Here is a 15,219-nt window from a genome sequence, read left to right as displayed (position 1 = left end):
TCCAGATTCCTTGGATCTATTTTCTGATACTGGAATTACAAGCAGGCTGCCTTGGCCTCCTAGAATTTATGTGGGTTGTGGGTATCTGAACACCGGTCCTCTTGCTTCTCTGAAAGTCACTTTAACTTCTGAGCCAACTCTCCTAACCATCTTTTATTTTTATAAAAATCCTAGAATCACTCAGGGTATCTGAGGTGGGGGAGACCTTAAAGTCGATGCATTTCTGCAAAGACTTGTCAGTGACAGTGAGAAAGCATTCTAGGATTCAGACTGTAAATGAGATCTGACCATGAATCAGACAGAATCTGAGTTTCAAGTTCAGGCTACATCTGTGTCTCAGTTTCTGTGACCTCCACTTGGTCATTCCTTTCTTCCAAGGTCTTCAGTCACATAAGGACACAGGAATGGCACATGAGTATGTGCAGCTGGAGGCTGAAGTGAGAGCATACTGTTAACCTTAAGGCATTGTCACATGAAAAGCATCACTGAGATTCTTAGGACCCTTAGGACAAGTGTGACCGTGCATGGCTGGGCCTATAATCTCAGCCCTCAGGAGGCTGAAGCTGGAGCAAGAGTTTAAGAGCAGACTCAGATGCATAGTGAAACCCTGTCGAGAACAAAAGTCAAGGGAAGAAGATAATGATGAGATGGATGAATGAAGAGAAGCAGAGAGAAAGAACGAGGCAGACAGACAGATCCTTTGGAGCCATAACATCTGGGCTCACAAAGCAAATCCACTCACCTACCAACACATGTCATTTCATCTTGCATGCTTAATTTTGTGGCTCCTGAAAGGAAAATATTAATGTATGGCAAAGCCTATGGTACAGAATAAGTAAACAATATTTATTTCTGAATTATGTAGGAAGCACTGAGCCAAACACACCAGGCCCAGTAAAGCCCTGCCCAGTGCTGTCCTCTCTCCCTTCCCTAAAAGGGCTGATTTAGACACTACAGAGCTCTCCTTCTCTGAACCTCCTGCAACTGTCTTTTCCCCTCAAAGCCAGTTTCCAAGAAAGCCATGTGAAAGAGTAGGTTGAGAGATACACTGACCTAAATTGGCTGTTTCTCAACCAAACTCTCATTTGGGGAATTCTCTACAACACAGGAATGAAGATGGAGCTGGGCTGGCTGTTGCTACAGATGGTAGACCCAAGGGTGCTTTCCCAGATTGCCAAAGAGGTGCTGTGCACTGTTCTCAGAAACCAAATGGCTTCGGTGCCTCGGTAGTGGCCTTCACTCAAAAATGTCTTCCCCAGTGAAGGTTTCAAAGCCCTGTTTTCCTAAGAACTCTATTTTCTGCTGTGAACAAAGGCATCATGGTGATGACTCCACAGACTCTCATGCGACGGAGGGCATCATTAGTGTCATTATTTGTGTTTAGTTCCATCTCCATGGCAGCCCGCATTCACAGCGCACCTTGCAATTGTTTCTTAGTGATTACCCTCACAAGATGTCAGACAGGCAGAAGATGGCAAGATTAATATTTCTGGGTTGCCTAGAGGGGAACTAAAGTAAACAGGAATGTGGAGCTAGCTAGCTGCTGTCATTGCCCGTAGATCTGTTTAGAGAAATCCACCCAAGCTTTGGCTCCAGTCTCCTTCTGTGCTTGTACTGTCTTTACTTTGAGTCTTGTTTACAAATACAACATGAGAAGGGACAGACTGGGCAGCCACACTGGAATTGGAGGGTTTACAGATGCAATAGAACCATGAGCATCTAAACAGCTCCACTCCGTGGTCTAAAGGAGCCAGAGGGGATGGTTCATCCAACTCACATAAGCTCCTTTACGCCTGCTCCATCGTTTTTGGTTTGGTTTGGTTGGTTTGATTTTTACCCCATGTTTCAGTGGTTTGCTTTTCTCTCTTTGCCATTTTTTTTTCTTTCCTTGTCTACCATCCACTTCCTTTATTTAAAAGTAACATGGCTTAAATGACAATTAGAAAAGCTGAAACACTCATTTACTGAGAGTCTGGTGTTCTACCTCTTAGACTGGCCTGGTGTCTGGGAACTGAAACTGTCTCTAATAAAAAGGAATGGGTAATGCTGATTCTATGTAAGAATCCATACCTTTCTCTCCCACAGCCTCCACTCCTGAGCTGAGGCACTACCCTGGCTGGGGCTTTGTCCTTGCCTCCAAAAGTGGGCAGCTATCCTCGCTCAGCTCTGATCTAGCCTTAGGGACACTAGACTTTGTCTGTAGGTAGTGGGGCAGGGTTACTTTACCATAATGTGGCTGAGGTTGCGAGCTCTCTCTTGAAGCTGTCATGTCTGTAGGAAGTTGTTTATATTATTCAAAGGAGTAAGTGAACCCAGATCTTTATGCTCAGTGTCACTTTTACCTCCTCTACCTTTAACCACAAGGCTATTGTTTCATACTCGGACTGCTCACTTATTCAAGCAAATTTTCCCCTTCAAAGAGGAGGGGGGAAGCTCATTTTCCCTCAAATGCCATGCCTTAGCTGCCAATTATCGTGCCCATCTGTATTCAGTTCTGGAGCACAATAAACAAATTAGACCAAAACACAAAGTAGAACTACGGAGCCCCTGTCCTAGCCAGGCTTCTGCTCTGATTTAAGGATGTCCCCCTTCCTCTTCCATTGGTGAGCTTCCTTCTGCTCTTCCCTTTTTGTAAGACTACATGTTTATAATCACATGGAGTAAGTGAGAAATAGGCAGATCAAGTCAACAGCCTGTTGAATCTGTGCAAGCAACACTATTAGCAAGTGTATAATCTGTCCTTCTGGCCGGTATCAAGCAGAATTAGCTTAGAAAGATACAGAGACTTGTTTCCTGTAAATTCCCAATGACACACTCATGGCCACACCTACCTACTTGGAGAAGACTATAAAGACAGAGAAGCCTGACTCAGACTGAAGTCTCCAGGGCAGAGAGGGAGTCAACTCATTGGCGCTTGAGTCGGCAAAGGTATTGTCCTTATCACGTCTGAGGCTATGAAAATTGTCTTTTGTTTGCTCCTTGACTGTCCTCTCTCAAGGCACCTTCTGTAAGACTGTAAGTCTGTCCTCCTCCTCTTCTTCCTCCTCCTCCTCCTCCTCCTCCTCCTCCTCCTCCTCTTCCTCCTCCTCCTTCCTTTTCTTCTCTTGTACAGGGGCTGGGATGAGATATTTCAGAAAAGAATTCTCTTTCTAGTGTTAGGGAACTAAGGGAGCAGCTGAACAAGATTCATGTCAGGGAATCTATCAGCAAAGCTGAGTCTTTGTCTGGAGATTGGACATCTCTACTGACAAAAATGAAAGAGACCAGCAGGCTCCCATTCTGTCTCTCCCTTTCCTCTATAGAAGGCAAATACCTCACCCAGGTAATTTTAAATTTTTTCTCATTCTATTTACCTTTTATTAAATGCCTACTATGTGTGATGCAATAGACTGGACACACACACACACAAAAACCCAAGGTAGAGAAAACATTCTAAAACAAAAGTACAAGCTAGAGGAGAAGATAGAAGCATACAGAAATAATGTAAGGGAGTACGAAGAAAAAGAGAGGAAATGCTGGGCATGTGATAAGTCACTCGCTGTAATTTCTCAAGAAGAGTGGAAGAGGGTCATTGCCCTTGTAAGCACGGGGTCTAGAGGTGAACTGAGCTGACAGCCACTGGTGTTCTCTTGCAGAAATCAAGATGGCCAAAGTTCCTGACTTGTTTGAAGATCTAAAGAACTGTTATAGGTAAGAAACACAGTCTTCCTTTTTTGATTCAATGAGGGGCTCAAGGCTTCTTTGAATCCAACTAAGAGTTAATGTGACCAGCCAGAGGACAGGGTGGCAGAGGCTATGGAGGCATACATTGACCCTGAAGTTCTAGAGGACAGAGAAGACCTAGACAGACCAGGCATCCATCATGCTAAAGGGATATTTTATTGGCAGGAAAAAATGGAAATTATAGAAAAATATTTTTTAGATATATTGAATCCTACATAATTTTGTATCAACTTAGGCATGCTAAAGAGTTGTGTATTCTGAGTCAGCAGGGGGTTATAATGAGCTGTTTGAGAGAGAATCCATTCTCAAGAGAACCTGTTCCCAGTCAAGAGGAGGGAACAGTCCTTGGGCACATGAATTCATGCTCACAATCAAATTTTACCCTAATACAAAAGACAAAAGAGCAGAGAGTTGAAATTCTAAAACATTCTTAACTAACATGATGTTCTTGTTGTTTACAATTAATGTTAATGCTAACAAGGTTACAAAATGTTAAATATTAAATCTGTTTTAGAGAGTACATGAAAGCATCGTATGACAAAGTATGTCTGGGGTGCATCAAATGCTTTTCTTTTCTTTTAAAGAGCTTAAGTCTTCCCTGAAGTTTAGTTAAGGCTCTGATTTATTAGTCATGCCTGATCTTTATAGATAAAGCACAAAGATGTTCTAATAGTCACTAATTTCAAATTAATGACAAATGAATTACTATGTGTGTAATAGACATGAATGTACAGAAGTCTTTAACTTTTCAAAGAGTAATGATCGTGTGTGTGTGCCTGTGTGTGTGTGTGTGCATGTGTGCGTGTGTGCATGTGAGTGTGTGTGTGTGTGTGTGTGTGTGTGTGTGTGTGTGTGTGTTCATGTATGTATTCAGTTACTGTAAGCTTATTCTCATCCTAACAGGAACCAAGTTCCCCTAAGGATAGATTAGCTCTTAAACAGCCACTAAAGTCATTACTGTGTTAGAGTGTTTGAATGGTGCCTGTGCCTAAATCAGTTTTTAGGAATGTTGTTTGTGTTACCCAAGGTTAATGTGGCTGTTAAGATATGATATCCACTGACCACAGTAAAATAATGGATAAAAATACAGTCTCGTTATTTTTTTTTTTTTTTTACAGCGAAAATGAAGAATACAACTCCGCCATTGACCATCTCTCTCTGAATCAGGTAAGAACAAGATTAGCATTCTTACAAATCTGGGTTTTCTTTTTCTTCCTTTTTTTTCACACTAGTTCCTCTACCAGAAAAGCACAATGAGAGTTGAATAGTACACACTTGTGTTTCACCCTCACTAGAGGTATAAATACATTTATTATATACGTATATAAATGAGACCATTTACTTCTTCACACTAGTAGTTAACTGACATTCTTCGTGCTCATTGGCTCTTCCATAACAGAGAATTACCTGAAGCCCTAAGAACTGGTCCAGGCTACTTCAAAATGTTAATTTTGTCCTCCCTAGACAGTGTCTTCAGTTCATCTCACCTGGGGTCTTTCTCCTAACAGACCAGAGGCTACAGATAACCAGATAGCCCACAGAGCTGAGGTAGAGGAGGCTAGCCAAGAGAAAGTAAATATGTTACACACTCAACAGGTTATATCATTTTATGTATCTGTGATACTAGCTATAAAAGCTGCTTCCAGAAGAACAGCCATACTAAAGGCATCCATGGGAGCTTAGAATCAAGGGAGACCATCTTCTGCAAATGCTCAAGTCCATATATTAAATGACCTTCTATTTGTATAAAGCATATATGCATTCCCAAATGACTTTAAATCATATCTAGGTGACCTAACAATACCTGCCACAATACAGATGCTATGGAAATAATTCTTATGCTTATGAAGTGATTGTTAGATTGTTTAGGAAATAAAAAATGCACATGTTCATTATAGATGTCATTTATTTCTAGAAAATATTTTGAATCTTAAGGTTGGTTGAATTTGAGGATGCAGGCAGGCAAAACAGAGGGTCAAATGTATTTTCTAAAATATCAAGTAGATATCAGACCTCTTAGTAGAAGGATCTGGCTTACCAGGATTGCATATTAATCTATTTTGTTAAAATGTTTTACTTTTGAGCCGAAAGATGGGTGAAGATACCTTCCTCCCCTCAAATCACATGGTTTCAGGGAATCCAAGCAAGAAAAAGGAAGGAATGGAGTGGGTAGGGAATGAAGGACAGTGGGAAGATGAGAGAGTGAGAGAGGAAAGAAGGAAGGGAAGGAGGGAAGAAAGAAGGGAGGGAGGGAAGGAGGGAGGGAGAGATCACAGTAGAGATAGATCACTCTTACTAAGCCTATAGGATATACATCCTGCTAAAGAATCTCATCTCAAGGGCATAGATAACCTCTCAGGTTCACTTTTACTCCTTACAGAAATCCTTCTATGATGCAAGCTATGGCTCGCTTCATGAGAATTGCACAGATAAATTTGTATCTCTGAGAACCTCTGAAACATCAAAGATGTCCAGCTTCACCTTCAAGGAGAGTCGGGTGATGGTGTCAGCAACATCAAACAAAGGGAAGATTCTGAAGAAGAGACGGCTGAGTTTCAATCAGGCCTGTGCTGAAGATGACCTGGAGGTCATAACCCATAATTTCGAAGGTAAGGGGTAAAACATGAGATCAAAATTTTCCGTTTTAATTAAGTCGTGAGAATGGAGTGAAAAGAAAATAAAGCCTGGAACCAAAATAACAACCAAACATTAGCTCAATAACTATAGAGGCGAGGTCAGTAGTAGCCTGTTTCTAGAACACTTGCTCAAGGCCTCCTTTCTTGGTTGTCTTGCAAAGGTCATGTAAAGGTCTTCTGTTGGGGAGAAAGCAGTCATGGTTCATTGGCTCATGACCTCGACTAACTGCTACCGCCCTAGTCATGTTCTTTAATCTTTCTGGGCTTCAGTTCCCCATACTGTGAGTAGAGATGACCAAGTCTTGCACCTCACTGGGTTCCTGTAAAGATTAAATAACCCAATACTTCAAAACATTTAGACTACAAGAATGCCTAGTGTGACATCACCACCCGAGAAACGTCAACCATTGTTATTATTCTCATTGTCTCTGAAAAGGCGGCAACACTAACTAATTTATTAATGGGTTCGCTCTATGCTCCAAAACAACCTTCCACCCTCCGCTTACATATGAGGAAATGAGGCTCAGTCTCTAAATGGGAAGTCCTCACAGCTAATTCGGTCCACTCTGACTATAAGAACCCTGGGTTTTTCTTTCATATCTTTGCTAGACATTCCTCCACAGGAAACAAGGACCAAGTACTCAAGTCAATATAAAACCTAAACAACTATACCTCTCTCCCTAAAAGATTTTAAAATAAAGTGTAAACGAAAATACCATGTCCACTTTGTCGCCCAGATTTTAATCCTACCAACAGCACAGAATGTTTCCTTAAAGTCTTTTGTGCATACAGGTGCCCACAAGAGCAAACATGTCCAATGCCATTCTGGGATACTACACACAATCCCATGTCCAGCTTTTTTCATTTAATATATTACAGACATTTTACAGAACACACTTTTCAGCATTGGAGTAACAGTGAATATCTATGTCAATTCCTGTCACCATTCACTTCCTTAGAACAGCATTCTAGAGGTGACATTAATCAGAACCTGGAGATTAATGAAACTACTTATATATCTACTTTCCAAGGTAGACCTGTACCTTTGACCATATCTACATGTATACATGTGTGTGACATATGAATTATTTATAGATAATGCTGACTTGTTGTGATATGCAGTTTTAGCATATTTACTTTTATCTTAGCATATACTCATCTGAAAATATAGATTGAGAAAACTGGTAGTCTTCCTTGTCACTTGAAAACTTGCTAACAGGGCTAAGTATGGTGGTTCATACCTTTAATCCCAGTGAGAGACAGAGGCAGGAGACTCTTTGTGAGTTCAAGTCTATTCTTGTCTTTAGAGTGGATTCCAAGGCAGCCAGGGCTCCAATAATGAGACACTGTAGAAAAAAAATAGAAACAAAAATGGCTAACAAAAATGTTAGTTTCTCAAAAACTTTCTTTTAAAAAGTAAATTAAAACTATTACCTGATGAATTGATTTACAAAAGAAAAAACAATAGTACGACCCCAGGTAGAATCAAGCCTTCTGGTGACTAGTTTCAACTCTGTGTTCCACTTGGATTTACAGTCCCTCTCAGAGCATGTCTTATGCTTGTATTGGCATGTGTACTTCATCTATGTTTGTAACTAGGTAATAACCTGAACTTCTGATAATGATTTCAGAGACCATCCAACCCAGATCAGCACCTTACACCTTCCAGAGTAATTTGAGATACAAATTGATAAGGATCGTCAAACAGGGGTTCGTCATGAATGATACCCTCAATCAAAATATATATCTGGATGTGGACAAAATACATCTCAAAGCTGCCTCATTAACTGACCTGCAGCATGAAGGTAATGGCCAGTATGTCACTCTTCCCTTCTCTGAGTTTCTTTGCTTCTTTCAAACTTTCTGTCTTCAAAGCACAAAGTTATCTACATCCCTGGCTTTGCACAATTCTTCTGAAATAGAATAAAGCACCCCCAGAGAGAATCCCTGGAAAGGACAGAATATGAGTTCCAAAAGAGCTCACTACTCAGAACAGAGAGCTTCCTGATGTACCTTCTCCTTGCTGCTTACAGACATCCCCTATCCTAGTTTTAAAGAAGAGAAAACTGAACATCCCAGATATTTAACGAAGCAAACAGGGAGCAGTCAGTCCCTATCTGTTAGAGAGCCTGATGATCAGAATTACAGCTAACATTCATCTTGGAAGAGATTTCTTAACTTTGATAATGTAACGGGAAAGCCAAAAGCTCCTAACTGCCATGGAATCTGAAGGATGGAATTCAGTGCCCAATATTTCCTGTTACATAGATCCAGTTTCCATACTAAACCTGTTTTAGATGCAGAGTACATCAACAACATACAAAATTGTTTTTAAAGACCCACAGAAGGAACTTCTTAATAAGCAGGCAGGGTTCTTTCTAAATAGAGACACTGTGTACAGTTCAGTTAACACATGTTAACTGAAACATAGCTTCTCTATGACTTTTGCAAATTATTGTGTAGTTTATTCCCTACTTATCTCACATGATTTCCTCCACATACTGCCTTAGTATTCATATTTTACACACACACACACACACACACACACATACACACACACACACATACACACACACACACACACACACACACACACACTTGCTTTTTTGGTGCTTGATATCAGACCCAAGCCATACACACAGTAAGCAATGCTTGGTCACTGACCACACCCCTGCCACTATGGTTCCTATTATTTACATTACATTTCTGGTGGTACCAGTACAGTCAGTCGTTTTACTATGCTGGATGTGTGTGTGTGTGTGTGTGAGAGAGAGAGAGAGAGAGAGAGAGAGAGAGAGAGAGAGAGAGAGAGAGACAGAGACAGAGACAGAGACAGAGACAGAGACAGAGACAGAGATTCTTAGATCACTCCATTTTAAGCCATTAGGAACTCATAAACCAACAAATGTCAAGGTCTTATTCCATTATTGTAACTAGAAGACATTCAGCAATAATTTGGTCCTTAAGCATTCTACTCACATAGAAAACTTTAACAATACTTACCCACCTAGTAAGTGCAGTAGGCATTGTAAAGGATACAATAATATGTAAAGCCCCACTCCTGAGCTCCACAAATAAATATGGTGTATTCATTTACACCATAGTTGGGAGCCTAATATCTCTCTCTCTCTCTCTCTCTCTCTCTCTCTCTCTCTCTCTCTCTCTCTCTCTCTCTCACACACACACACACACACACACACACACACACACACACACACCTGCCTCTATCTAAACACCTCTTTTTATATAAATAAATAACAGTGTATTTACTTTCTCTCTGGCTCTTTCTTTGACAGTAAAATTTGACATGTTCGCCTATTCATCTGGGGGAGACGACTCTAAATATCCTGTTACTCTAAAAATCTCAGATACTCAGCTGTTTGTGAGTGCTCAAGGCGAAGACCAGCCCGTGTTGCTGAAGGTCAGTTGACTTCCATCTCAAACTTGCCCTCATTCACCTCGTACTGTTTGTGAACAATCACAGCAAGCAGATGTCCCTCCTAGGATGGCACAGTCTCCTTGCAGCCAGTCACACATGATCACCTTTCCTCCTTGACCCTATTTGCCTCCCATCCCAGAGGATCCATTTGTTCTGTTGATCTTTAATATGACATCCACCATCTGATTTACATGGTACAGAGCATTTTGACAATGGAGCCAGCCTCTGAAAAAATCTCAAACAAGTCCACTGAGATCACAGAATATTAACCACTCACTGGTACACATGAAGCCAAAAGCTAGGAGCCTTAGATATTTTTACCATAGAGAAGAATGTGAGTCTCACTCAGTAAATGTATAATCCAGTGCCTCCCCCATTAACACCTAAAATGTATGTGGGTGTCTGTATTTCTGTCAGAATCAAGTAAATTAAAAGTATTATCTACTGAGTGGGGCAGTAGCTTCATTCATGAATTCCTTCAACAAGCTATTAATTACTGAAAGTCTTCTAATTTGCAAGTACAGCATTAAAAGCTTTGGAGAGTGGTGAGGCAAAATCGCTAACTTCATGGAACACAGTCCTCTCATACAGTAAATAAGTCAAACAGACAATAACAACAAAGTAGGGTGCTGGGCAGAAAAGGCACAAGATACTAAGACAGAAAAATGACAGAGTGTTATTTAGAGGGAGGGACAAGAGCAGAGCTCCCTGAAAGACAAGGCCAGCTAATATGTGGTAGGGATGGGACATCCTAACAGAAGGATCTCAGGTCACTATAAAGACCTAAGTTCCCTAGAGCTTCATGAGCCCACAGGCCAGCGGCAAGTATCAGTGGAGCACTTTTGGTCCTGGTTATTTGATATACAATTGAAAGCCACCAAAGACTTTCAGAAGTTGCAGGGTACTGATGTCATTTCTATATCTTAAATGGACAATAGTCCAGAATGAAAGCACTAGAGAAAGCAGAGAAGAAGCACAGCAGAAGAATACAGTGACCATGTAGACAGGAACAGGACTGGGTAGTCATTGGGAGGTAGAATGGCCAAAGGAAGTAGGTAAAAGGGGGAGATGAAAAGGTTTGGATAGGACAGGTCTTGCAGAAGTTCAAAACCCAAAGGAAGCTAATCAGGTTATTTACTTAGATTTAAAAGAATACAAAAAGGGGGTATTAACAAACATGGAATCTGACATATATTTTGCCATGAAGGTTAGTATTGGGTTGTAGTCATACTCAGAGGAAGAATACAGTCTAAAAAGGTTGTCCCCAGAGCAGTCAGCTGCTGGGATCAGGGAAGCACTGTGGAGTTTTCATTATTTGCTTCTGTGTATATGTGCATGGCCAACTTTTAGACTGCGACTGAAATGCAGAAGTAGGCATTATCTCAGTGCTCCACTGTTAGATAAAGGTTTAATTTGTATACTTAGGGGTCAGAATGTTTAGAAGTCTTAGAATCGTCAGTGTTCAGACTTGATGAGAGTTCACTGTGCCAGCATTAAAGACAGAATGGACACAGGCAGTGTTTAACACCCACTTGTCTGGATTTAGGGCGTTGCAGGTATCATTGACAGTCTTCATGACTCACTGAGATTTCTCTCCAATTAACTAAGGAAATCAACTCTTATGGATCGTCTGGACTATGCATCAAATAGGCATGCGATAAGTGCTTGATGCATGACCAAATGAAAGAACCCGGATCACATCCGAGTCAGGCTCTAGAGTGCTGTTTCTCATGAAGGCCAGACACGGGAGGGTTGCCCTTCAGGTCGTCCCCCCCCCCCCCAATGCTTTCTTGTGCACTAACAGAATTTTGTTTTTCTTGTCACAGGAGATTCCAGAAACACCAAAACTCATCACAGGTAGTGAGACCGACCTCATTTTCTTCTGGAAAACTGTCAACTCTAAGAACTACTTCACATCAGCTGCTTATCCAGAGCTGTTTATTGCCACCAAAGAACAAAGTCAGGTGCATCTGGCACGGGGACTACCCTCCATGACAGACTTCCAGATATCATAAAAGCAGCCTTATTTCAGAAGTCTACTTACTTGAGAAGTGCTGACAATCTGTATGTACCATGTACAGGAACGTTCCTCACCCTGAGTCACTTGCACAGCATGTGCTGAGTCTCTGTAATTCTAAATGAATGTTTACCCTCTTTGGAAGAGAAGAGCAAAGCCTAATGGAACCACCCCGACATATGATACTATTTGTTATTCAAAGAGCACCCTATAGTTTGCTCAGCACTAATCATCTTAATTATTCTTCTTCATGGCATTCTTAGGAGGATCAAAAAGACTCTACCCATATTACAGATGGATTAACTAAAGGATAAGATAACTGAAAAGTACACTCAATTGTATTTGTAATGGGAATTCACAGACCCATACAGCCAATCTCATTGTGCACTTTCTGCTTCTAAAATGCCAATTGAGTCGGATAAAGTTATAAGAACTTAATGCTGTCATTTTCAAAAGGAAGGGGACAATAGCTACATCTTTCCTACCTCAGTGGATTTTATTCCCGTGAGATCATTTGGATGAAATCCTCCTGTAACAGACCTCAAGAAGGAGACAGACTGTTGAATGTTATTTATAAGTTATTTTATATGTGTATTTATAAATATATTTATGATAATTATATTATTTATGGCACATCCTTAAATCCTCTGAGCTTGACAGGCATCCTCAGCACAGGATTTTTCTAGGATGTCAGTTAGACGTAGTTTCCTCTAGAGCACCACGCTACAGACGTTACACTCTTTCCACAGCCGTGAAGCTCTCTCTACATTCTTGTACCTGGGAGCCCTGTAATCATGTTCACTAATCTGTATTGTTTACTTTATTCATTTAAAATGATAATTGGGTCAGTCTTTTGCTCTCCTGTGCTTAAAGCTGTCTGGTTATTCTTACATCATTCAATCTCACCTGTAATTAAAGCCAACCATCTAAAGACAGAAAGAACTTAACTGTGACAACCACGTCACTGTTACCTGAAGTTTCTTTGCTAGGATGTAATCAGTGTTTCCCCTGGGTTCCAAATTTCTTCTGAAACCATGGTGTCACATAACTATCAACAATAATAAACTCATTATTATTGATCATAATTAAATAAAAAAAGTTTGAGCTGACATATTTATTTGTGATCTTTTTGTTTGGGTTTTGCAATGGGATGGTTTGGTTTTTAGGGTTTTTTGTTGTTTTTTGTTTTTTTTTTTTGTTTTGTTTTTAATGCTGTGAAGGGTTTTTTGTCGTTATTTGTTATCTTTATTATCTCATTGCCTAAAAGTTAGGGACAACTGGTCAGCACTCACATAAGTCACTAAAGTTAGCATCACTTTACAGAACCTGGTTCCTATACAGTTCTAAAGGAGATGTCTCCATCAAATCCCTCCCATCAAAGCTCAGGGAACCCTGTGGAAGTGGAGGCAGGAGTCGGGGAGACAGAAGGGATGTGGGGGGACACCAGGAGACCAAAGCCTTCTAAAACAACTGAGCAAAGCCCATATGAGTTCACAGAGCCTGAAGAAGCAGTCACAGGGCCTACACGGGTCTGCACAGGTTTCTGCACACATAGTCTAGCTTTCAGCGTAGTGCTTTCATGGGACTCCTGAATGGAAATGAGCAGATCTGATTCTTCTGCCTTCTCTTGGAGCTCTTTTATTTTTCTGTTGGCTTAGCTTGTCCTGCTTATATATGATGGGTTTTGTCTTCTCTTATTATATTTTATTTTGTTACGTTTTGTTGTTATCCCAAAAAAAATGCATTTTAAAAAACTACAGGTTCCATATTTTTCTTTCTTTTTTGCTAGCTGCCAGTGTTCACAGATAGCACTGAAAATCATAATATTCCCAGGCTCAGTTAAAGGATACAATCCATGTTCAGTTCATATGTATGCCAATGTAAATGTCCATACAAACTCACCATATAACTTAGTATCATCAAAAACAAGTAGTGGTTTTATAGACAATACGGCAGACTAGAAGCTGCTTTCCTGTGGCCTAGTGAGAAATAAAATCAGAATAAGGAGTAATAGACTCTATTTTAGAAAGGGAGGTTGGAAATTTACAAAAATAACAATTGAACAGCTAAAACATGCAGTAACCCCTCACCCAAATTCTTGTACATAATCCCAATGAGACTTGTTGAACTTTGATGGTATCCATACTTTGATCTGTCATGGAATCCCTATCTGGAGTAAGTAGCCATGTGTTACATCTCCCCAAGGAAAGTTTTGTCACACAAGTGGATGTCAGGGTGTCAGACCCTATGGAGTTGGAGTTACAGGCAGTTGTGTTATCTAATATGGGTGCTGGGAACCAACTCTGGTCGCCTGCAAAAGTAGTACATGCTCTTAACCCCAGCTGCCTCATCCCTTTTTATCAATAACAACAACAAAAAAAAATGTGATCTTTTTTTATTCCCCTTCACTCACCTGATGTTTAGATATGCCAGTGATAACTTTTTCTTCTCTTTTCTCCATGTTTTTTGTTGTCTTTCTAGTAGGCTTTTGTTAGCATTTTAATTTTACCTTGTTGATGTTTTTCTGTTTAAATAAACTATTATGTTCCCATTTTTACTTCCATTCTTAGATTTATATAATTTTGGTTTTCTTCTCATTATTAGAAAATCTTTGTTGTTCCTTTTAAAACTCTTCTAACCCCTTGCTCTTTTCTTTTCCCACCATAAAACATTCTTCTCCAATAAATATCTTGTATGAGATTTGCTGTCTCATACGACTCTCTCATTGGAAGAAACCAAGAAGCAATTAATAGAGGAAGGGAAGAAGCAAAGAAGTAGAGGCGGGCGGAGGCTCCCTGAGCTCCTAAGCTCCTGAGCTGGAGATACCCTCCCTTGGGCACTGCAATGCCTCTGCTGAAGAGGCTTCCTCTGAAAGCTGTGTGGTTCCTGGGCTCTGAATTCTCAGGATGCCCTTCCAATAGAACACTGTCCCACCTTAGAGCCGTGTGGCCCCTGGACTCCCGTGTCTTAGGATGCCCTTCTCTTGCGACACTTTTGACAGATGCCGCCAGTGCGAGCTGCTCAGGTACTACACGGAGTTAAGTCTTTTAATTTGTTTCCGTCAGGTATTCGGCCACAATGAAAACAATAATATGGACCATTTTCATTTGGCATGCTATTATTTGCAGCCAAAGCCAGCCTAACTGATAGCGCAGAGACTTCGTCTCCGGCTTGTTTCTCCCCGGTTGTCTAACTGTCACAACCGTTCTTAGCCCAAATTTGGCTACACTAAGATCCAATCCTTGGCGAGCCAGCCGGTCAGCTCTGGCCTCTCCCACCAGCTCCCACCCTAGAGGCACCGCGGCGGAAGTGACCCGGCCACAGAGCGGACCTTCTCGGAAACTCTCCAATCGCAGCGCCTCGGGGGTGGTCCCCGGGGGGAGGGGAGAACCTCAAAGCGTCCA

The 15,219-nt window shown here is 40.9% G+C and overlaps 1 protein-coding gene and 1 long non-coding RNA gene across 3 annotated transcripts; one reads left to right on the top strand and one right to left on the bottom strand.

Moving 5' to 3' along the window:
- The first annotated feature begins 2,714 nt into the window (after positions 1 to 2,714).
- Il1a (interleukin 1 alpha) lies at positions 2,715 to 12,494 on the top strand. Its single transcript, XM_034496338.2, has 7 exons — positions 2,715 to 2,928; positions 3,636 to 3,690; positions 4,842 to 4,890; positions 6,104 to 6,332; positions 7,991 to 8,164; positions 9,656 to 9,780; positions 11,625 to 12,494. Exons 2-7 carry the CDS (start codon positions 3,644 to 3,646, stop codon positions 11,811 to 11,813), a joined length of 813 nt encoding a protein of 270 aa, XP_034352229.1. The 5' UTR covers positions 2,715 to 2,928; positions 3,636 to 3,643; the 3' UTR covers positions 11,814 to 12,494.
- Positions 6,326 to 15,123, bottom strand: LOC143441421 (uncharacterized). 2 transcript variants are annotated; one of them, XR_013108797.1, is made up of 3 exons: positions 14,229 to 15,123; positions 11,843 to 13,794; positions 6,326 to 7,705 (listed from the first exon to the last, which is right to left on the bottom strand). It is a non-coding gene; the product is annotated as an uncharacterized LOC143441421 (long non-coding RNA). The 2 variants fall into 2 exon arrangements; XR_013108798.1 differs by having other exon boundaries at positions 13,718 to 13,794.
- Between the last annotated feature and the right edge of the window lie 96 nt (positions 15,124 to 15,219).

Source organism: Arvicanthis niloticus, chromosome 2 (assembly GCF_011762505.2).
Source record: "Arvicanthis niloticus isolate mArvNil1 chromosome 2, mArvNil1.pat.X, whole genome shotgun sequence".
Lineage (NCBI taxonomy): Eukaryota > Metazoa > Chordata > Mammalia > Rodentia > Muridae > Arvicanthis > Arvicanthis niloticus.
The sequence above is the reverse complement of the archived record's forward strand: the minus strand, read 5'-3'. Positions and strand labels throughout refer to the sequence as shown.